Genomic DNA, 22,954 nt, shown 5'->3' with positions numbered 1-22,954 from the left:
AACCAAATTTGTTAAAGGGTACAGTGAAATCACTATAAAATCCTTTGCAGTGTAATCAGTGTAAAAGATCATATGGTGATGTTATAACCAAACAAGAGATTTACATTTTCTCTTTGAGGAGTTATCCAGAACCAGAAAGATAAGTTTTTGAGTTTCAGCAATTCATTAGATCCAAGCAAATGCTACCACCCTAGACTCAGTGGGGTCAAGCCTTAAAAGCCATATTACAGTGCCATAGACCTGAAGAAGGGCAAATTCATCAACAATTGGGAACTTTGGCTATAGAACTCTCCTTTGAAATATAGCTAAAAGCCAGCTCTAATCTTCTCAAACTCATCCTAGGCACTCATCCTTAAGTTAGTTAGCTTTTTGGGTCTCATTCCCAAAATCTTGATCACATTCAGAAGATCCTCAGAATAATTTGCCTATATGTTATTAGCATACTTCCCAATCAAGCTAAATGTGAATTTTCTCAACTTTGAAAATCCAGAAGGTTGTTTTTTTAAACATGCCTCTCCCATGACCCTTTACCCTGAACAGATTAAGTCCCAAGTTTTTTATTAAATAGCTTATTTCATAGGAGATAGACTTTCAGCTTGAGGATGCCTTCCCAAAATGTAGAGGTTCCTTGTAAAACTGTTGGCAAATCTATCTCTCGTAAGAAACAAAAGCATCGCCCTAGCTGGTTTGGCTCAGCAGATAGAGCATTGTAATGGGGACTAAAGGTCCCCCAGGTTCAATTTCGGTCAAGAGCACATGCCTGGATTGTGGGCCCGATCCCCAGTAAGGGGCGTACAGTAGGCAGCCAATCCATGGTTCTCTCTCATCATTGATGCTTCTATCTCTCCCTTCCATCTCTGAAATCAATGAAAATATATATTAAAAAAATAAATCACCTTCATTAAAAAAAAAAAAAAGCAAAGCATTTACTCTTTTGGTGTACTTACTAGTAGACTAGTTAGAATTTGTTAAATGTGCCATTGGCCTCTTAATCATTTTTTATACTAAGATGACTGCTCTATGATGGCAGTATTAACTTTCTGTGCCAGGAAATGTTATAGTGATGTCACTCAATTCCTTGAACTTCTTCCAAGTTACATGCCAAAATCACATAGTGATCCTGTACGTTACTTTAAAGGTCAATCAGATGATACTCAGTTGTTTTAAAGCAAAAAATTGGGAACCACTAAGAGGAATAGTTACCCAATTATTCAAGTCAGCTACTTTCTCATATTCTGAGACCAATTAAATGACAATTAATTATATTTGTTACTCTTTCACTTTAAGGTGCACCCTCTTTCTAGAGCTAAAATTACATAAAAAGGAACTGAAAATTAGATATTTCAGGATTTTTCCTTTTGACCACGAACAAAAACTGTATACTCACACCAAATTTTATCTTTATAGATCGTCTCGAAATGTTTTAAAAAGACCTGATACACTAACAAGCACACTTTCAGAGTTGTTATATATAGATAAATTAGTAATTTCATTTGTGATTTGTGAAATGATTGTTCATTCATAATTGTATATTTTACTGAATTAAAAGTGTATGTCAACATCTAAGAAGGAGGAATTGATGCTAATTAAGTGAAGTTCAGGCATTGTCTTCAATGCATTTGGGGGGATATTTTGTCCTACACCAATAAATGTTCTGCTTTTAACAGTGTAGTTTTATTAGAAAAAAAAAAAAGTATTAGGTAACTAGTAAGGCACAGCTGACAAAAAACGTATTAAGGATTGTTTTTAAGTGCATTATTTACAGTAGATTCCACAATATACATCTGTTCATCTAAATCTAACAAGCTCATGGTAGAAATGGTATTAATGGTATCAAGTAACCTTTTCTATAAGTCTACTGTATTCAAAGAAACCAAAGGGTTGAGAAAATTAAAGCAGTACCAGAACTCCAATATACGTTACTTTTACTTGAAGATATAATATTAAAATGTTGGGAAGCCTTTCACCTCTTTCTCCTTGAAATTTTGCAAAATATGTAACTGAAGCATTGAGCAAGACAAGGGTGAAGGAGAGTATGCATCCAGCTCTTCTCTCATTCCTGAGAATGGTGAACATGCACAGAGTGCTGACTCTATAGCTGATTATTATTTCCTGTCATATTTTTACATATCTTGAGTATTCTGTCTCCAAGACAGATGAGGCATAAGAGCCTTGCGATGATTTTGACACTTGGAGAAATAATTTGCCCCAGTCTTTACTATTTCTTACTGATTCTTGTTTTGCTTTACTTTGCCAGGAGTCTTCCTGCCCATTTCTAAAATCACACTTCACCCTTACTTAGACTAAGACTTTTCCTGGGTGTCCCTAAGCTTATGGACAGACCAAGCTGCACCTTGTACACTACACTTAGGTGCACCAGCGAATTCCTTTCGAGCTTCTGACTCACCCAGATTGGGCTACTCCCTTCCTCCCAGAGCACAAACGCTCTCTCCCTGTTGGCCTGTGGGTAGAGCCATGTATGCTTTTTGTATTTTCCCTTCCCCTCCCTGAGAAAGGAATGCCCTTGGGTTTCCTTCTCCAGGAGCTCATTTGCCCCACCCTGTTTACTAAAGGTGAACTTAACCGGATTGTCTTCAACTAAAGAGTTCTCATATACCGTACTTTTCAATTAATTTACTTATAGTTGCCTTAGCTTTTCAGAAAGCTTACTGTCATCACTTATCTAAGAGAGTCTTTCCTTACCTTGCGGAGTGTATGATTTCTGTGGAGGAAAGGCAGACCTGATCCCTCAGTAAACCAGAAAGCTTGTGGTTATAACCATTCTAAATCAACAAGATTATGTAACTGCTGATGAACAATTATTTTCCACTAAATTCAAGAGAAAGACTGGCTCTTACTTTGTACTCACATCTTATGAGTTCTAAATGTCCCTTATATGCTTCTAAAAAGTGGCCTTCCAAACTGCCAGTGTGGCTTAATGGTTGATCTTTGGCACATGAAGCAAGAGGTTGCTGGTTCAATTTCCGGTTGGGGCACATGCCCGGCTTGTGGGCTCGATCCCCAGTAGGGGGCATGCAAGATGTAGCCAATCGATGATGTTTCTCTCTCAATCGATGTTTCCATCTTCCTTCCTCTCTCTCTAAAATAAATAAAAACTTTTTTTTTTAAATTATCTCCCCAGGTGCTGAAGCTGATATTTGAAATGGGCTGCTTAAATTAGTCATGCAGATGCTGGCATTTCCTTTTCAGACAATTCATTATATTTTTTGAATGATTCCACTGATTACTCTTGGGATAAGGAGTTAGCCAGATGGATTGTTCATCGCTCATGTTAAGACCTCATTTTATGGGAATCTTTCCCTGGGTAACCTTATTCACTCTGGATATTCCTTTCCCTCCAACATGTCTGTATATAATTTACATGTCATAGAATGTGGCCTTTAATTGTTCCAGAATCATATTCTGTAAGGCTTTATTATTAGGGGTTCTTTAAATTATTAATTTAGGATCGTTATGTCCTCTTGATGAATTGCTCATTTTGTTATTATGACACTAGAGGCCTAGTGCACGAAATTCATGCACTTGGGGGGTCCCTCAGCCTGGCCTGTGCTCTCTCGCAGTCCAGGAGCCCTCGGAGGTTGTCCAACTGATGGTTTAGCACTGCCATGGATGTGGGAGAGGCTCCCACCACTGCCGCTGTGCTCACCAGACGTGAGCCCGGCTCAGGGCTTCTGGCTGAGTAGCGCTCCCCCTGTGGGAGCGCACTGACCACCAGGGGGCAGCTCTTGCGTTAAGCGTCTGCCCCCTGGTGGTCAGTGCACGTCATAGGGATTGGTCGTTCCACTGTTGGGTCGATTTGCATATTAGCCTTTTATTTTATAGGATGACCTCTATTCCTGGTAATATTCTTTCCTCTGAAATCTACATTCTCTGGTATTAATATAGCTAACCAACCTTGCTTTCTTCTGATTAGTGTTAGCATGTTATATCTTCTCTAATTTGTCCCATCAGTTCTTTGTTCCTGTTCCTCTTTTTTTTTTTTTAATATCTTCCATGTCTCTCCTTAATTTTTTAAACGTATGAAATATAATTATAACTTTTAATACCCTTACTGGCTAATTTTATCATCTGTCATTGTTGAGTCAGTTTTTTTGTTTTGTTTTTCTTTTAAATACATGACAAGTTTTTATTTCTTCCCAGGGCAGCTGGATACAGCTGCAGAAATGTGTCATTTTCTTTTCCCATCATGGAAACAAATGTGAAGTAGGGAACTTTTCTGATTAGTTCAAGAAACAACAGACTTAAGTTACAAAAATATTTCCCTGCTTTTAGAGGGAGGAGAGGGATATGCAGTGTTTTGATTTTTACATCATTCCAAAATGTTGTGCTAAACAAAATTAATAAATAAGTATTTCTTGATTAGAATAAAGGTTGTAAATGAAATAACTAATCAAAACCAACACCTTTGGTTTTAATGTCAGAAGGAGAGAAGAGTTTTCTCGTGCTCTGAGGGTGGGTCATCAAGATGATGCCCAGGGAAGGTCCTGGGTTCAGTTTAGTACTCACTCTGGTGGGGCTTCTTTTTCTTTTCTTTTTTTTCTTTTTTTTTTTTTATTGATTTCAGAGAGGAAGGGAGAGAGAGAGATACTTCAATGTTGAGACAGAATCATTGATCAGCTGCCTCCTGCACACCCTCTACTGGGGATCAAGCCTGCAACCCAGGCATGTGCCCTTGACCGGAATGAACCTGGGACCCTTCAGTCCGCAGGCTGACGCTCTATCCACTGAGCCAAACCGGCTAGGGCTCTGGCAGGGTTCTTGCAGGATGCTCGCAAAGACCAGCGAGAGGAAGGCACTACTTCAAGACAGGACTAAGTCAGTTTTGATAGATTGATTTGTTTTCTTATGGATTGAATTATCTTGCTTCTTTGTATGTTGATATATTTTATCAGATGCCAAACGTTATGAATTTTAACTTGTTGGATACTGGATATTTGGGTTTTTCTATAAATGTTCTTGAGCTTCATTGTGGGAACAATTTGAGGGTCTTGCTTTTAAGGTTCAGTAGGTGGGGAATTGGAGAAGTGTTCATTGTAGGGCTAATTATTTCTCTGCTGCTGAAGCAAGACCCTTCTGAGGTCTCTACCCAGTGCCCTGTGAATTATGAGGTTTTCCGCATGACTGGTGGGAACAGGTTCTATTCCCAGCCCTGCATGAGCCCAGGCATTATTATCTCTAATATTTTCAGATGTTTTTTCCTTGGCCCAAGGTAGTTTCATAACATACATGTGCTGATCAGTACTCTGCTGAATACTAAGAGGTGGCCCTCTGCAGATCTGGCTCACTCTCTGTAACTCTCCCCTCTCTGGTAGTCTGTCCTGCAGATGCTAGCTGCCTGATCTTTCTGCACCCTCAGTTCAGAGAGTTCTCCAAATTCTGCCTGGGTTCCTGGTCCCTGCGCTGCAGCCTGGCCTCTCCAGGCAGTAAACTGGGCTATTATAGGGCTCACTTTATTTCTTATCTATTAGGAATCACTGTCCTTTGTTGCCTGATGATCAGTGTGTCCTGATCACATTCATATATTTTGTTCATTTCCGGGTTATTTTAGTCATGTGGGTAAATCCTGTTCCTAATGCTCCATCTTGGCCAGGAGTAGAAGCCTCCAGAATCATATACTATAGATAGCCTGTTTCCCCAACTAGAATATAAGCTCCCCAAAGGAAAGGACCTTTTATTTTATTTTCCTTATGGTGTTTTTCTAGCTCATCATCTAGAAACACTCTAAACATTGTTAAATATTTGTTGATGCGCATATTACAATATTGAGCAGGTTTCATGTATGTCGTTGGGTCAAAAAATGCATTTCCAGAATCTGCCTCCTGACCCTTTAGTTGGGTTGACTTGAGGTTTGTGTGCTTCCTGTCTAAAGGTATACCCCAAAGTCCCTTCTGGAGATTATAGTGGCATAGTTGCCTTAAATCTTTTCTGGAACAAGGTAGTTTATAAACATACAAACTATAAAATTAGAGCCTTTCACCTCTGTAAGAATGAAATAATCATCTCTGTTTTTGGTTATATTACTTTTTATATGCTCAGCAAGGATGGGAGAATATGTAAAAAAAGGTGTATACTCTCAGAAAAAGAAGGATGAGAACTAGTGAAGAAAGGTCCTGGCAATAAAATTAACATGGTTTATAATCCCTGTTACTGATTTTGGAACAATGATTAGGATCTTGGCAAGATATTCCCTTCCCCCCCCTCTTGTTACAAACATGGTTTTGGATAAATGCCAGGCATTGAAATTACTATAATATGAATTCTTATCTTGGTTTCTTCAGTTTCCTTAGCTGCCATTTTATAATTGCAGAAACATTACTGAACTATTTTAACATTTTTAGCAACCAAGAGTCATAGCCCTGTTTTTGTTTGTTTTGTTTCAGCGGGGGGGGGGGGGGTGCAGGATATGCCATTTCATACTTGTCTGAGAGATTTTTTTCTGATCTACTCATTGTTTATTTTCATACTTTGCTGCTATGTAAAGAACCGGAACTTCAGTTTAAAAAATCCAAGACTTTGCAATCTTAAATAAGGAAATTAAAGTCATTTATATAGAATGCTATCTGCTGAAGAATAAATGTGAATAACTATTTTCTCAGATATTATATTATTGTCAAATAAATACAAATATAATAATTATAAGTCAGGGCTTTTGACCATATTTCAAGGAGAGGAAAAGTAAAATTAAATCAATACAGGATAACTCACCCTATTTTCAGAGCTATTATACAAATAAGTACTTATTAACTTGAGTAGGTAAGAATCAGAACTATGTAGAAAACTTTTTTAAGAATATCCATGCCTAGCCAACCCTCACTCTCTGCGTTTAAAAACCACTCATATAGCCCTGGCCTGTGTTGCTAAGTGTTTAGAGCATTAGCTTGCACACCAAGGGTCTCAGGTTCAATCTCCTGCCCCCAGTTGGGGTGCATGCAGGAGGCAACCGATCATTGTGTCTCTCTCACATTGATGTTTCTCTCTCTCTCTCTCCCCCTCCCTCCATCAGTCCCTCTCTTCCTTCCACTCTATCTAAAATCAATGGGAAAAAATATCCTCAGATGAGGATTACAAAAAAAAAGAAGAATTAACGTGTCTGTTTACTATGTACCTAGTTCCTTTATATATGTTAAATCGTTTTATCAGAATGAGGTTGAGATTTCTGTAAAGAATAACCCATAATTTGAAAAAAACATATCAGAAGCAAAATGGAATACTAATAAGTGTTAATAGATGGTTTTGGATAAAAACAATATCAAATTTGCACATTTTTCTACCCTATGCAAAAGCACAGGCACACCCTATGTAATACCTCTGCATCTCAAAAGCCTAACATTTCACTCATCTTGTAAGACATTGAGGGCACCAATCAAATTAACCATTAGAAAGGAGATCTATTTATTAGCATTTCATAGTAATTAAGATTTTTAACTTAAATCTAATTGATATAAGACTAATTTAAATTAACACACATGTTTAGAAAGGCATTTTCTTATATGGAATTGATCCAGCAGTTTGCTAGTTATGTATTTCACAGGAAACAGCTGATTTTTTTAGAAAAACATAAACACACTGTCTGGCTGAATGTGTCTCAAAAATTATCTTTTTTTTCTTTTGCATTTTAAAAGGCAAACATAAATTTACTTAGGAAGACCAAAAAAACCATATTTAATACATTGGCCCCTTGGTGTGTGTGGTTTTTTTGTTTTTTTGTTTTTTAATTAAAATGCAATCCACATCATAGTATTTATCCATTTAACCTGTACAGTGTTGTTTAATACATTCATTGGTGTTTAGTACATTATTAGAGTTGTGCAACTATCACCACAGTCTTAAATTTAGAACATTTTTGTCATCTCCAAAAGAAACCCTGTACTCATTAGCAGTTAATCTCTATTTCTCACTTTAATCTCTAGCTCTAGGAAATCAGTAATCTACTTTTTGTCTCTTTAAATTTGCCTACTCTGGACATTTCATATAAATGGAGTCATACAATATGTATTTATGAGTGGCTTCTTTCACTTAGTATGTTTTGGATACATGTTATAGCATGTATCAATGCTTCATACCGTTTTATTGATGAATCATATTTTATTGTATGGATCTATTTATCTTTTCATCAGTGATGGGCATTTAGATTCTTTACACTTTTAACTATTATACATAATGCTGCTATGAACATTTGTTACAAGTTATTGTGTAGGCACATGTTTTTACTTCTTTTGGGTATGTATCTGTAAGTGGAATTGCTTGATCACATGGTAAATGTGTTTAACAACTTGAAAAACTGCCAATCTGTTTCCCATAATGGCTGCACCATTTATATTCCCACCAGCAGTATATCGGGGTTCCAGTTATTCCACATCCACACCAACACTTGTTTTTCTTTTTTATTATAGCTGTACAGTGACAGTGCATTGTGATTTTGATTTTCATTTCCCTAAGGACCAATGATACTGACCATTTTTAATGTGCTGTTAGATAGCTGAATCTTCTTTGGATTAAATGTCCCTTTAATTCCTTTGCCTATTTTAAAATTAGTTTGTCTTTTTATTATTGATTTACATCAATCAATATTTGATTTATTATCAATAAAATTTTAGATATATTCTAGGTATGTTGCTTATGAGTTTTATGATTTGAAAATTTTTCTATCATTCTGTGGGTTGTTTCTTCACTTTTTAAAAAAATTTAAATTCTTTTTTGTTTAAAGTATTACATATGTCTCATTTTTCCCCCATTGACCTCTCCCCGGCCGCTCCCACCCCCCAGCGCATGCCCTCACCCCCCCTCCCCCCCGCTAGTGTCTCTGTCCATTGGTTATGCTTATATGTATGCATACAAGTCCTTTAGTTGATCTCTTACTTCCCCCCAACTCCCAACCTCCCCTGCCTTCCCTCTGAGGTTTGACAGTCTGTTCGATGCTTCTGTCTCTGGATCTGTTTTTGTTCATCAGTTTATGTTATTCATTATATTCCACAAATGAGTGAGATCATGTGATATTTATCTTTCTCCGACTGGCTTATTTTGCTTAGCATAATGCTCTCCAGGTCCATCCATGCAGTTGCAAATGGTAAGAGTTCTTTCTTTTTTACAGCAGTGTAGTATTCCATTGTGTAGATGTACCACAGTTTTTTAAGTTTCTTCACTTTCTTGATAGTATCATTTTTTCCATAAAAGTTTTTAATTTTAATATAATCCAGTTTATCTGTTTTTTTCTTTTGATGCTTGTGCTTTTGTTATAGGTAACAAACCATTGCCTAACTCAAGATTTATGTGTTTTTCTAAGAGTGTTACAGTTTAAACTTTTACATTGAGGTCTATAATCTTGATGAAAGGATAATTCTTTCTCAATTGACTTGTCCTGGTACCCTTGTAGAAATTCAGTTGACCATAAATATTAGTTTATTTCTGGACTCTCAATTCTGTTTTATTGATCTAAATGTCTTTCCTTATGCACCATACACTGGCTTGATTACAGTAGCTTTATTAAGTTTTGAAATTGGGAAGTATGAGTTCTTCAACTTTGTTCTTCTTTTTCAAGATTGTTTGGCTATTCTGGGTAGCTTGGATTTCCACATGAAATTTAGCATCACCTTGTCATTTTATGCAAATAATTAAGATTTGTTAAGGGTCTGTTCAAGTCTATCAGTCAATTTGGGAAGAGCCCCTTAGATTTGGTATTCTTAGTACTAAAGAAGTTCTGCCTATTTTACCCTTTGTTACAAAAGTAATTTCCTTTACTTTTAATTTTCTATAACTAGATTTTTATGTACACATTAAACAATAATTCTTATACTGTATTAGTGTTAAACTGTCGATGAAGAAATGCGTAGTAACTACTTTTTGTATTGTTAAAAATACAATCTTGTATAGGCTAATTACTTCCACAACAAAAATCTACGTACAGAGAAATTCTTATAAAAAGAAATGCCAGGAGAGCTCTTTTAGAGCTATATAAAAAAAATAGCAAACTTTTATATTGCAGAAGAATTTTTAAAAACCCTTAGAAATTCTTATTTTTTCTGATGAAATTTATTTTGTATTTATAAGTATTAGCAAAAGTTCATGTATGGGGAAAAATTAGATATGAATAATAACTTTATGGAATGTGGATGAAGATTACAAAAGTAAACATTTTAGATTTTTATAATGCTTTAGATTCCATTGGTACCTAGAATAAGACATAGGCAGCTATTTGATAGCTTATGTGGTTTTGTTTAGTAAGTGAATGCCATAATCCAGTGGTTCTTGAGCTTGGCTACTATGCATTAGAATCCCTGTAGATTTTTTTTGAAAACCCAGATGTTCCTTATAGCACACAAGACCAATTAAATCAGAATCTCTGGGGCTGGGACTTAGACATCAGAATTTTTAAAGTTCTCTGAGTGAATCTAATGTGTAGCCAGTATTAGAGCCACTGCCATAGACATCCAAAAGTGCAGATGAGATCGAGCTCAGGAAAATGTAATTATCGTGAAATGGCAATTAAAGGTATGCCATTTGAATTGTATGCCACTTTACTTATAATATCAACCACTGTGAAAAGTACTATGGAATTATTGGGATGTATTGATTAGAATTTGCCTTTGTCTGAGAATCAATAATAAAAGATTATTCAATAATCATCAGAACTCCAAAATTTGGTACTGAGATAATTATGTATACCGCCATATAGATAGGCATTTGCTTGAGGGGAAAAGTCTACTGCTAAAGAGTTAAGCTTGAAAGCCACCAGTGTATTAGAAGAAGCAACGTGTTGAGAGTTTGGGAATCTGTGTTCTAGTGTTAACTCTGCTGTGTGACTTTGAACCAGGATATTCAAATTATACTTTATAAAAAGTAGTTAGTTGAACTGCAGGTGACTACCAGATTATTTATTCAACACATCAAATTGCCTGCTGTGTGCCAGGGAAGGATGCAGGGATGAACAGAACACTGAGAAGCTCACACAGACAGACAGATATGCAGAATGTGTAAGTGCAGCTGTAGTGAAATGTTCAGGGAATTAAGGGAGCACAGAACTGTACTTCATTTGGCTCAGTATTGAGACAAATGCATTCATTCATCCTACCCTACTAGCAAACCCATCTCTGAAATATACTGAAAGTGCCAGGTGCTTATTTCCTAAACATCCTTACAGTGGAGACATGGTTGTGTGACCCAGAGCTGGTCAGTAAGATTAGAAGAGAAGACAGTTTTTCTTATAGAAGTTGACAATTGAGAAAGTGCCCTTCCTTCCTTCCTGTCCTGATCTTGTTGCATGAAGACACGATACTTAGTGTTACAAAATCGTCTTGAGACTGGTGGTCTAAGAATAAAGGTCTCCATGCTGGTTATAGCCAAAGAGGAAAATGAAAAGAGCCTGGATCTTTGATGTCAAGCTTGAGCTGCTGAACAGCCACATACCTGTGGACTTATTAAATGAGATAAAAAATACTTTTTATTAGAAATGCAGAATCTCAGAGCTCACATCAGACTTCCTGCATCAGAATCTGTACTTTAATGAGATCACTAAGTGAATGACAAGTTTGAAAATCAGTTTAAACCACTTCTAATTGGGTATTCTGTTACATGCAGTTAAAAACAACCTTATATATTGTGGATTGGCCAAGTGTCATTTTTTTAGATAAGAAAATACTTGAGCAGAAAGACTTCTAATTCAGATGTAGAAAGTTTCAAGAGACTTGTTAATCTCACTCTAACAACCAAAACAAGCAGTTTACTCTAGGTAATCATAGTTTAAAAGATAATCTATACTAATAAAAGGGTAATATGCTAATTAGACCAGACATCCTTCCTGACAAAACCACAGTGGCGGGGGCTGAGGCAGAGGTGGTTAGGGGCTATCAGGCCGGCAGGGGAGGGCAGTTAGGGGCGATCAGGCCAGAAAGCTGGCAGCCTGGGTTACACATTGGGAGAAATCTCTCACACTCCACAGTTCAAAGAAGTAGGAAGCTCAGAAGATCTCCAGAACCTCACCAGGGTTCTCATCCCAGGCTTTGCTGAAGAGAAAGTCCTGACTCTATTCTCAAAATGTTTGAAGCCAATAGGGAACTGAATCAAATTAATGTTGCAGCAAAGTCCACATTCAGCTCAACTGCAGAGCATGTTGATTCAGCCCTGACCTGAGGGGCATGCTCCTTTCAATCTCTGCTATACGTTTATACAAACTGCCCAACACACAAAGACCTAAGACACAGGTGACCCATAGTCAAGTAAGTAAGCAGTCACCAGGCTTGTGTGGTTCAGTGGTTGAGCATCGACCTATGAACCAGGAGGTCACAGTTCGATTCCATGCCCAGTTTTGGGCTGGATCCCTGGTAGGGGCTCTGCAGGAAGGAGTCGATCAATGATTCTCTCTCATCAATGATGTTTCTATCTCTCTTCCTTTCCCTTCCTCTCTGAAATCAATAAAAAATATATTTTAAAAGAATGTAACAGTCAATAGAAGACCCAGAGATGACCCAAATATTGGTGTTATCATTCAGGGACTTAAAAATAATTATGACAAAAATGCCAAAGAACCTGATGGACAAGGTGCACTGCACGTATGAAGCAATGAGGAATTTTGGCAGAGAGATGGAAACTGTTTTGTTTTTTTAGAAGAACCAAATGGAAATGCTAAAAATAAAAAATATAATATCAGAAATTAATATCCTTTAAATTAGCTTAGCAGAAAATACCTGAGCAGCCTTGATGAGATTCCTGGGAGTTAATATTATGGAAGGATTCCTTATTTACACTAATTAGAATTTTCACCTGTCTTGGGAAAAAAACTAGAGGCAATCTTGGTAACCTAGTCCCTACCATGTGTGAGTACTGCGTCTTGTTTGGTCAGCTTGTGCCGCAGCTATATCATTATCATTTACTAGTCCCTTCATAGTTTTAATCTTGCATTGAACATGTGGTAATAAAATACTGATTTTCACATAATAAATAGGTTTCTAGAATAATTAGTTTCTTAATAGGTAATCTTGCTAGTGTCCATTGAGCCTTAGAGGCACAGTGATCAGAAGTTTCAGACTACTACTCAGGACATACAGGAATTTCTTTGCAATTAGAACTTGAATTTCTGAAATAATTGCTTCTGCCATCCCTGGAGAGACTGTAATGATTTCTTGCTTAAGAATAAGAAAGTGAAGTGTCTTTTAATCTTTTTTAAGTTTTACAGATTTTTGTGTTTATTCCTTTATTCATTTATTTTTTGATTCAGTAATTGTAGAGTAACTCATAATGACTCCAAAAAGAACCTATTTATATTTTTCACAAATGGGAAAATTTCTCAAGATTTTTTATTCCAACTTTTATGGTCACTGGAAGCTTATAAATACATATTGAAGATGAAATGAAATTATTACATGTCAATCTTGAATTTATTTTAGCTTCAATTGCACATCCTATCTAATAAAAGAATAATATGCAAATTGACTGTCACTCCAACACACAAGATGGCCAGCCCATGTAGTCAAAGATGGCTGCTCCCATGTGGACACAAGATGGCTGGCAGGGGAGGGCAGTTGTGGGTGATTAAGACAGCAGGGGAGGGCACTTGGGAGGGATCAGGCCTGCAAGGGAGGGCAGTTGAGGGTGATCAGGCCTGCAGGGGAGGGCAGTTGGGGGGACCAGGCCTCAGGGGAGGGCAGTTGGAGGGGACCAGGCCTGCAGAGGAGGGCAGCTGGGGGAGACCAGGGCTGCAGGGGAGGGCAGTTGGGGGGGACCAGGCCAGCAGGGGAGGGCAGTTAAGGGTGACCAGGCCTGCAGGGGAGGGTAGTTGTGGACCAGGCCTGCAGGGGAGGGCAGTTGGGGCGGACCACACCTGCAAGGGAGGGCAGTTGGTGACAACCAGGCCATCAGGAGGGAAGTTAGGAACAACCAGTCTGGCAAGGGAGGACAGTTGGGGGTAACCAGGCTGGCAAGGGAGGGCAGTTAGGGGTGACCAGGCCTGCAGGGAAGGACAGTTAGGGGTGACCAGGTCGGCAGGGGAGGGCAGTTAGGGGCAATCAGGCTGGCAGGGGAGCCGTTAGGTGTCGATCAGGCTTGCAGGGGAGTAGTTTGGGGGTGATCAGGCTGGCAGGCAGAAGCAGTTAGGGGCAATCAGGCAGGCAGGCAGGCGAGTGGTTGGGAGCTCGCAGTCCTGGATTGTGAGAGGGATCCCAGATTGGAGAGGGTGAAGGCTGGGCTGAGGGACACACACCTCCCCATGCACAAATTTCATGGGCCTCTAGTACTTTTAATAATTTTTATTAGAGTAAAATGGGAATGAGTTAAAAACAACAGTAAATTAACAAACCGCTTTATTTTACAGGGAAAATATTCATCCCTAAACAGAAACCTATCCAGACTTTTACGGAAGAAAAAATCTCTCTTGATCCAGAATTAGAAGAAGCTTTGACAAGTGCTTCTGACACAGAATTGTGTGACCTCGCAGGTACCTCCTAAAACACATTGTGAATGAATGTGGAGGTGGGGAGGACCAGCACACACCTCTACTCATTATGCAATTGCTTCCTTTGCCTAGCAGAGTGCTATTGAATCAGTGACCACATATTTGGCTTTGTTTCTTATACTCTAAAGCTGACGCAAAGAATGTCATTTTTAAAAATTATCTCAATGGTGAAATTTTTATGTTAATGGAATTTATTGTATTATTTGACATCTTTTCCCACACTGCCCATTTTGAAAGTCTATAAAAATGTTTCATCAGCTGGCGCTCAGCTAGAAGCTGTCCCATCTGAGCACTGAAAGAGTTGCCGGGGTCAACTACTGTCCCATTTTATCAGAAAGACCCCAACGTGGGTAACTGGAAAGCAGATGAGACAGTCAGCCCTGAGCTATACTCACACTTTCCCAACTTCTCTGAAAGTATGTATGGAACACTCCAAACCTCCCAGTTATTTTCATCATTGCCGGTTTCTTATAAAGACCAGTATCTCCTCCAGCTCCTCTCCCACACAGCCATTTTCCTAAATAGAAAAATAGGACACATGGGGAGGTCTTAGTCCCAAGTAACCCCAAGAACTAACATGTTTGAAAAGATCGTGAAGATTCTTTAGGAAGGACCCAGGAAAAGAACAAAGTGTTTGCCACAGCCGGAGCAGGTGTGTTATTTCCGGGAGTGGTGAGGATTGATGGACTTGTAAATTCATCAGAGTGGAATGGACAGGGGGCACACTGTAGCCTCTGCCTCATTTATGCAAAAGGGCATCAAAAACCAAAACCAAATTTCTCCTAAGTGTCATTTTTGGGGTATCTACTTTAATCTTAAATGTGAGGATTCAACTATACTTTTAGTATTCTACTCTTAGCTAAAATACGAATGAGAGTTAACAAATGTAAAATAGTGAAGGTTAAGTTGAAAACCTGCCATCTATCACATTATGTTGCTAGAAACCTTGTGAACAGGATGAACAGCAAAGTAGATCGTGTCAGGTTTTTTTTAGCCACCAGATGGAGCTAACCGTAGATTTGCATTAGCTCCAGCTGTGTCTGAATTCAGAACTATGGAGAAAATAATGAAGGCATTGATGAGAAGGAGACTGTAGGTGATTTTTAATCATGCTGTCTCCCCTTTTGGGGCTGCAAAATCTATAGTTAACTGAGTAGAAAAAATGTCCAGAGAATGTTAAAATCATTAATAGAAATTTGGGGTTGTAAAATTCTCTTATGTTTAACACTAATGAAAATAAAACTAATTTGCTTTTTCTATCTCTATAGCTATTCTTGGAATGCACAATTTGATAACAAATACACAGTTCTGTAATATAGTGGGAAGTAGTAATGGTGTCGACCAAGAACATTTTTCAAGTAAGTATTTACAATGCTTTGTGAATTCTAATTCTTTGTTAAATATATTTTGTTTTCTCAATGTATCTACTTCTGTGTTTACATACCAAATGTTTTAAATATATATATATATATATATATATATATATATGTACTAGAAACCTAAAATTCCAGTTAGATTGTATTGATATATAAAACCATTGAAGAAGGTTAAGTATTTTATGCTTAATGTGTCAGCAAATGTAATAGGAACCACTCTCACCTCACGAGTAATAGTAATGCTAAACAGTATAAGTGCTAATCAAACTTGGCTTTTGTTGACATTCTTTTTTCAATGTTACTGATTTTCAAGAAGTCTACAACAGTGTTGGCAAACTACATTATAAAATCAGATTCAGGAGAAACCTCAGAACTATTCAACCCCCAAACCTTTTAGTCTATTTAATGAAAAGTATTAAATAGCCCAAAACAATGCTTTTTTAAAAGTTCATGTATAGGAGCCCTGGCCAGGTGGCTCAGTTCATTGGAGCATCGTCCCATACATCAAAAGGTCACAGGTTCGATTCCTGGTCAGGGCACATACTTAGGTTGTGGATTTGATCCCCTGTCAGGGCCTTTACAGGAGGCAACCAGTCAGTGTTTCTCACATCATTGTTTCTCAGATTAATTAAAAAAACAAAACAGGATTTAAAAATTCATGTCTGGGATGTTTTAAAATTATCAAAGTAATATATACTTTTGTAGTACATTTAAACAATACCTGCCCTGGCTGGTGTGGCTTAGGTGTTTGGAGTGTTGTTCCATGCACTGAAGGGTGGCAGGTTCGAATTCTTGATTAGGGCACATGCCCAGGTTGCGGGTTCAATCCCTGATTGGGGTGTATGTGGGAGGCAATCAATCTATGTTTTTCTCTGACATCAATGTTTCTCTCTCTCTCTCCCCCTCTCCCTCCCCCTCCCTCTCCCTCTCTCCCTCCCCACCAAAAATTAAATAAATAAATAAATGAACAATACCTAAGTGTATAAGATAAGAAGTAAAGTGTTCATAGAAATTATGCCTTCTACTCATGCACCCCCAACCCTGTTAACAATTTGGTGTATATTTGTTTAGGCTTTGTACTATGTTTATATAAACTTATATATGTATGCGTAGTCTTTTGTTTATTTACAAAAATGGGATCGTACTATAGATATTTCTTACAACTTAATTTTTTTTCTTTTTTATTTAATTTATTGGGGTGACATTGGTTAATAAAATAACGTAATTTTTTAAAACTAATACAATTGGCTGATTTTCTGAATGCTGACTATGGGCCATATTCTGTGCACAGTTCTTGGATATAAATTGTTCTTAGTTAATCCTCACAACAGTCCTATGAAAGAGGTATCCTATCTAATAAAAGAGTAATATGCAAATTGACCATCACTCCAACACATAAGATGGCCACCACAAGATGGCCGGCAGGGGAGGGCACTTGTGGGTGACCAGGCCTGCAAGGGAGGGCAGTTGGGGGCAATCAGGCCTGCAGGGGAGGGCAGTTGGGGGGGACCGGGCCAGCAGGGCAGTTGGGGGGCACCGGGCCTGCAGGGGAGGGCAGTTGGGGGCGACCAGGCCAGCAGGGGAGGGCAGTTAGGGGTGACCAGGCCAGCAAAGGAGGGCAGTTAGGGGTGACCAGGCTTGCAGGGGAGGGCAGTTGGGGGCGACCAGGCCGGCACGGGAGGGAAGGTAGGGGCAGTCGGGCTGGCAGGGGAGCAGTTAGGTGTTGATCAGGCTGGCAGGGGAGTGGTTAGGGGGTGATCAGGCTGGCAGGCAGAAGCAGTTAGGGGCAATCAGGCAGGCAGGCAGGTAAGTGGTTGGGAGCCAGCAGTCCTGGATTGTGAGAGGGATGTTCAGCTGCCCTCAAGGGGTCCCAAATTGGAGAGAGTGCAGGCTGGGCTGAGGGACACACACACACCCCCCGTGCACGAATTTCATACACCGGGCCTCTAGTTATTATATATTATCCTTTATTTGCATATAAGGAAGCTGAGATTTTAGAATGATCGAGTAACTAGCTTCAATGTCACACAAAGTCAGTGGTGAGGATTTTAACCCATTCTATATAGTATATATTACTTAGCAATATATCATGTTTCCTGGTTAGTACATATAGAGCTACCACATTCGAACATCTGTATAATACTCCATTTTGTGAGTGTTCTATGATTTGCCCATTCCCCCTATCTTTTAACTTTTTGCTGTAGAAATGTTCAAGCATACATAATAGAAGAGAGAATAATATATTCATTACCCAGTTTCAGCTGTTTTTAACATTTTGCCAGCCTTATATCATCCATTGTCTGCCTCTCTTTCAACTCATTTACTTCCCTCCCCGCCCCCAACCCCCGGAATTTTTTTTTTTTAATTGATTTCAGAGAAGAAGGGAGAGGGAAAGAGAAATAAAAACATCAATGATGAGACAATCATTGCTCGGCTGCCTCCTGCACACCCCCTACTGGGAATCGAGCCCGAAACCCAGGCATGTGCCCTTACCAGGAATCAAACCGTGACTTTCTGGTTCATAGGTTGACGCTCAACCACTGAGCCACACCAGCTGGACAAAGACTTTCCTTTTAACATACCATTATCAAAGTTAAATATTAACAATAATTCCTTCTTATCATCTAATACTCAGTTCGTATTCAGATTTCCCGTTTTCTCAAAAATATCATTTCACAGTTGGTTTGTTTAAATCAGGATCCAAATAAGGGTCACCAATTGCATTTGGTTGTCATTAGGTTTCAGTTTTTCTTCATTTCTTTTTTATTTTTTTTTTAATATATTTTATTGATTTTTTACAGAGAGAAAGGGAGAGGGATAGAGAGCTAGAAACATCGATCAGCTGCCTCCTGCACACCCCCTACTGGGGATGTGCCCGCAACCAAGGTACATGCCCTTGACCGGAATCGAACCTGGGACCCTTCAGTCCGCAGGCCGACGCTCTATCCACTGAGCCAAACCGGTTAGGGCTCTTCATTTCTTAATAGTTCCCCTCCTCATCCTCTTTCCCCCTTGTTCATGCCATTTTTAAGAAACTGGGCTATTAGATACATAGAATTTCCCACATTCTGGATTTGACTGATTGCAACCTTGTGGTGTCATTTTACAAGTTTCTCTGTCTCCTATGTTTCTGGAAACTTATTTTCTCTAGGCTTGATCAGATTCAGGTGCAGTTTTTTGGGTCTTAGATTTGGAAAGAATGCTTCCTAGGTGGTGATGGTCATATCTCTGGGGGGAATGTGTTAAGTGTCATTAGAGAGTTCAAGCCTTCTAGATCCCCTTTCAACTTTGCATAGTTGTATTCTGGCTGTGTGTGTGGGTAGAGTATATATGGTGAAGGATTGGAGTTAGGAGTGAAGGAAGGAAGTAGAATTTGGAATTTCTGCCTCAGTAGTTCCTCTGTGTACTGTTACCTCTCTCTGTCTCCCCATTCCTTATTTCTACTTTACTTCCTAATAGAGAGTCCACCCCTTTTCCCATTGTGCAGTACTCCCCATGGGAAGAAGACCGGTGTACTTCCATCACTTGTTTTTATCAAGGCTGTTTCTTTAAGTCTGTGATTCTTACTGCCTTTTCAGTAATTACTAGCAGATCACAGAGAAATCATACAAGATGTTAAATTTGATTATATTTGAACTTTATCTTAAACATTGCAACAAATAAATGGGATCATTGGTATGTGTTATCAAATGTATTTTAGTGGTAATTTTGTAATACACCAAGAGGCCATGAAAATAATCATTTTTGAAGGCTGATGTTTTACAAATAAAATGAATTATTTTTTATATATTCAATAAAGTTTTATTTGCACACAAAAGAATAATTTAGAAATTGTGGGGAAGAAACTTTTAGGTTAGCCCTACTGAATATGTGTGTGTGTTTGTGGTATGTGTTACCAAGTTAATATATGCATCCACTGTAATATATCAGCCACTTAGACCCTTGCTTTTCTCATTTGTTACTACAGATGTGGTAAAAGGTGAAAAGATCGTCCCAGTATTTGATGAGCCACCAAATCCAACCAACGTTGAAGAGAGTTTAAAGAGAATTAAAGAAAATGATGTTCGTCTTGTTGAAGTTAATTTGAATAATATAAAGGTAGGTGTGCCAGGCAAAGTAAGTTTTGAATTGCTGAGTCAGGTGGATCTCGGGTGAGAGCTGGGCAGTTTTGATATAATTCTTTCTACTTAAAGGTGAAGTGTTTGCTCCTAACACTGTGATAACACAGATTCTTCCATATTTTAAAAATTAAAGTAATACAGTGTTTTTCTTACTTGCTTTTTAAAAGAGTATCACATAGAAATGTAAATCCTAGAGACTACCTCTCTCTGGCTTTCAAAGTACTGCCTACTTTTAAGAGCATTTAGTCTTTTGGGTTTTGTTTTTTCAATCAGGTTTCTTGAGGTTTAATTTATATAAAGTAAAATTCTCCTCTTTCAGTGTATTATTCTGTGAGTTTTGACAAACCCATACAGTTGTACAGCCACTAGCACAGTCAGATGTAGAACATGTCACACCTTTTGTCGTCATTCTCTGGCCCTGGCTAGTCTTTGACAGTCACTGATCTGTTTTCTTTCCCTACCATTTTGCCTTCTCCAGAATGTAGTGTAAATGGGATCGTATAGTATGTAGCCTTTAGAGCCTGGCCTCTTTCAGTTAGGATAATGCACTTGAGATTCATCCATGTTTTTGCTTGTGTCAGCAGTTTGTTCCTTTATATTGCCGAATAGTGTTCTGTTGTTGGGATATCGTGCAATTTGTTTATCCACTCATTAGTTGATAGACGTGTGGGTTGCTTCCAGTTTGGAAGTTTGGAATGATTATAAATAAAACCACATGAACATGTTTTCATTTCTCTTGAGTATTATATCTTGATTTATCTGAATTTGGGGTAGAGGGAACATCTGGAAATTATAAGAACCAAGGGAATAAGACCTCTGCACTCCTTTAATGGGTGTTCCTTTCTGTGAATGGAGGAAAGAACAGCGTGGGAAAAGCTAATGTCCCTACTTGATCATTAATTTTATTCATTCCTTAAAAATTGTCTTCCTGTATCTCTGTAAATCAACAGTAATGATCTACAAATAACACGGCTACAGGAAGAAACTGGTCTTGGGACTAAAGGGGAAAATTAGTGCCTCCTAGAACTACATCTTTCCACGTTTCAAGTAGTGTAGGGTTAATCTCTCTTAATACTTTGTAGTTGAAACTAAGGGACTAAGAACAGTATGTCACCTGCCTCAGGAATCATACTCAGAGGTGGACTCCCACATCTTTCTCTTTGTAGAAATGGGTCCACTTTGAATACTCAGGTGTTGACTTCTTTTAATATGAATTATTAAATGTAAAATTGCAAGAGCTTCTTTAACCTAAATGCTAGAGAAATGGTGATATATTCTCTGTTCTAGGTCAACAGTTTGTGCAGATGTACCTTGATAGAGAAATCAGATAGATGTGGAGGAAGCAGAGTTAATTGTTTTTATTTGTAGACTGTTGTGTGTTTATGTAATTCCTGACAGCATTTTAATGAGAAACGGTAAATATTTACTTGATTACTGGACTAAATTGTAATGTTTTGCATTATTGTCTTTCAAGAATATTCCAATTCCAACCCTGAAAGATTTTGCGAAGGCTTTGGAAACCAACACACATGTGAAATATTTAAGTCTTGCAGCCACGCGGAGCAATGACCCTGTTGCTTTTGTAAGTAACTTGCGTTTTTAAAAGAGTTTTCAATTAGAGTTGACATTCAATATTATATTAGTTTCAGGTGTATAGCATAGTGGTTAGACATTTATATAACTTACAAAGTGATCCCCCCTATAAAGCTAGGGGTCTATTTTATATAAACTCACCATGTCCTGTGAGAAAGGAATGGCACCAAACATAGGTATTGACAATATTTTCTATGCTGTATTTTACATCCCCATGACTGTTTTGTAACTTCCAATTTGTACTTCTTAATCCCTTCATTTTTTCACCTGCACCCCCAACCCTCCTCCTCTCTGGCAAACATCAGTTTGTAAGTTAACTATTGATAATGTCAAAGTTATAACTACATACCAGGTGTTACTGAGATGACTAAACTGATTTTATGAACACAATTTACTCCCTTTTTTCAATTGGTATTTAGCTCTCTATTAAGCAGTACATGATTTACTGCTCTTTTACATTTATTTTTTCCTATATTTCCTTCCTATAATTTTTAAAACATAAATGGAGTCATAAAATATATGCTATTCTACAGTTTATTTTTTACTCAACAGTATGTCTTAAGGGATCTTTTCATATCAGTACATAAAGTTCCACACCAATTTTTTACCATCTGCATAAGATTCTATTTATGGATCTATAGTGTTGGGTTTTGTCAAATGCTTTTTCTGTGTCTCTTGAGATGGTCATGTGGTTTTGTCCTTTATTTTGTTAATATGGTGTATTACATTAATTTTTGTTTATTAAATCAACCTTGCACTCCTGGGGTAAATCCCTCTTGATCATGGTTGAAGCTTTTTCTTCACTTGGCTTTGAAGACGTCACTCCCTCTCCCTTTGATTCTCCCCCTGCCTCAGCCAGACATCCCTTCTCTTATCCATCCCCATGCTAGTGCCTCCTCTTCTAAGCATTGGAACAGCCCAGGGCTCGGTCATAGGCCCTCTTTTTTTCTCTGTCTACATTCATTTTCTTGGTGATCTCATTCTGTTTCATTGATATATATTATCTATAAATGCTGATGGCTACCAATGTTATTATCTCCAGTTCATACCTCTCTCCTGAACTCCATATTCTTGTCCAGCTACCTACTTAATAGCTTTATTTAGGTGTCTAATAGACATCTCAAATTTAAGTCCCAAACCAAACTCCTAACTTCCATCCCATCCCTGTTTGTCTCAGTCTTTCCTTTTTCACCAAAGCAACTTCTTTCTTTCATTTGCTTAAGAGAAAAAGAAATGGAGTCACCCTTGATTTTCCTTTCTCACAACCTTAAATGTATATCCAGCCCTGTCTTCAAAATATTTCTAGACTCCTAAGAAACCAGAAACTCCAATCAGAAAGGATATATGCACCCCTATGTTCATAGCAGCACAATTTACAATAGCTAAGATTTGGAAACAGC

General features: G+C 38.1%; 1 protein-coding gene across 1 annotated transcript in view; it reads left to right on the top strand.

Annotated features, from left to right (window-relative positions):
- Positions 1 to 22,954, top strand: part of TMOD3 (tropomodulin 3) — an 82,403-nt gene that overhangs the window by 49,548 nt on the left and 9,901 nt on the right. Inside the window, exons 4-7 of the mRNA XM_080654441.1 lie at positions 14,324 to 14,446; positions 15,733 to 15,822; positions 19,808 to 19,938; positions 21,436 to 21,543. Coding sequence (XP_080510567.1) covers positions 14,324 to 14,446; positions 15,733 to 15,822; positions 19,808 to 19,938; positions 21,436 to 21,543 — 452 coding nt within the window. The remainder of the gene's footprint in view (positions 1 to 14,323; positions 14,447 to 15,732; positions 15,823 to 19,807; positions 19,939 to 21,435; positions 21,544 to 22,954) is intronic.

The sequence above is a fragment of the Plecotus auritus genome (genome assembly GCF_963455305.1).
Source record: "Plecotus auritus genome assembly, chromosome: 1".
NCBI lineage: Eukaryota > Metazoa > Chordata > Mammalia > Chiroptera > Vespertilionidae > Plecotus > Plecotus auritus.
The sequence above is the reverse complement of the archived record's forward strand: the minus strand, read 5'-3'. Positions and strand labels throughout refer to the sequence as shown.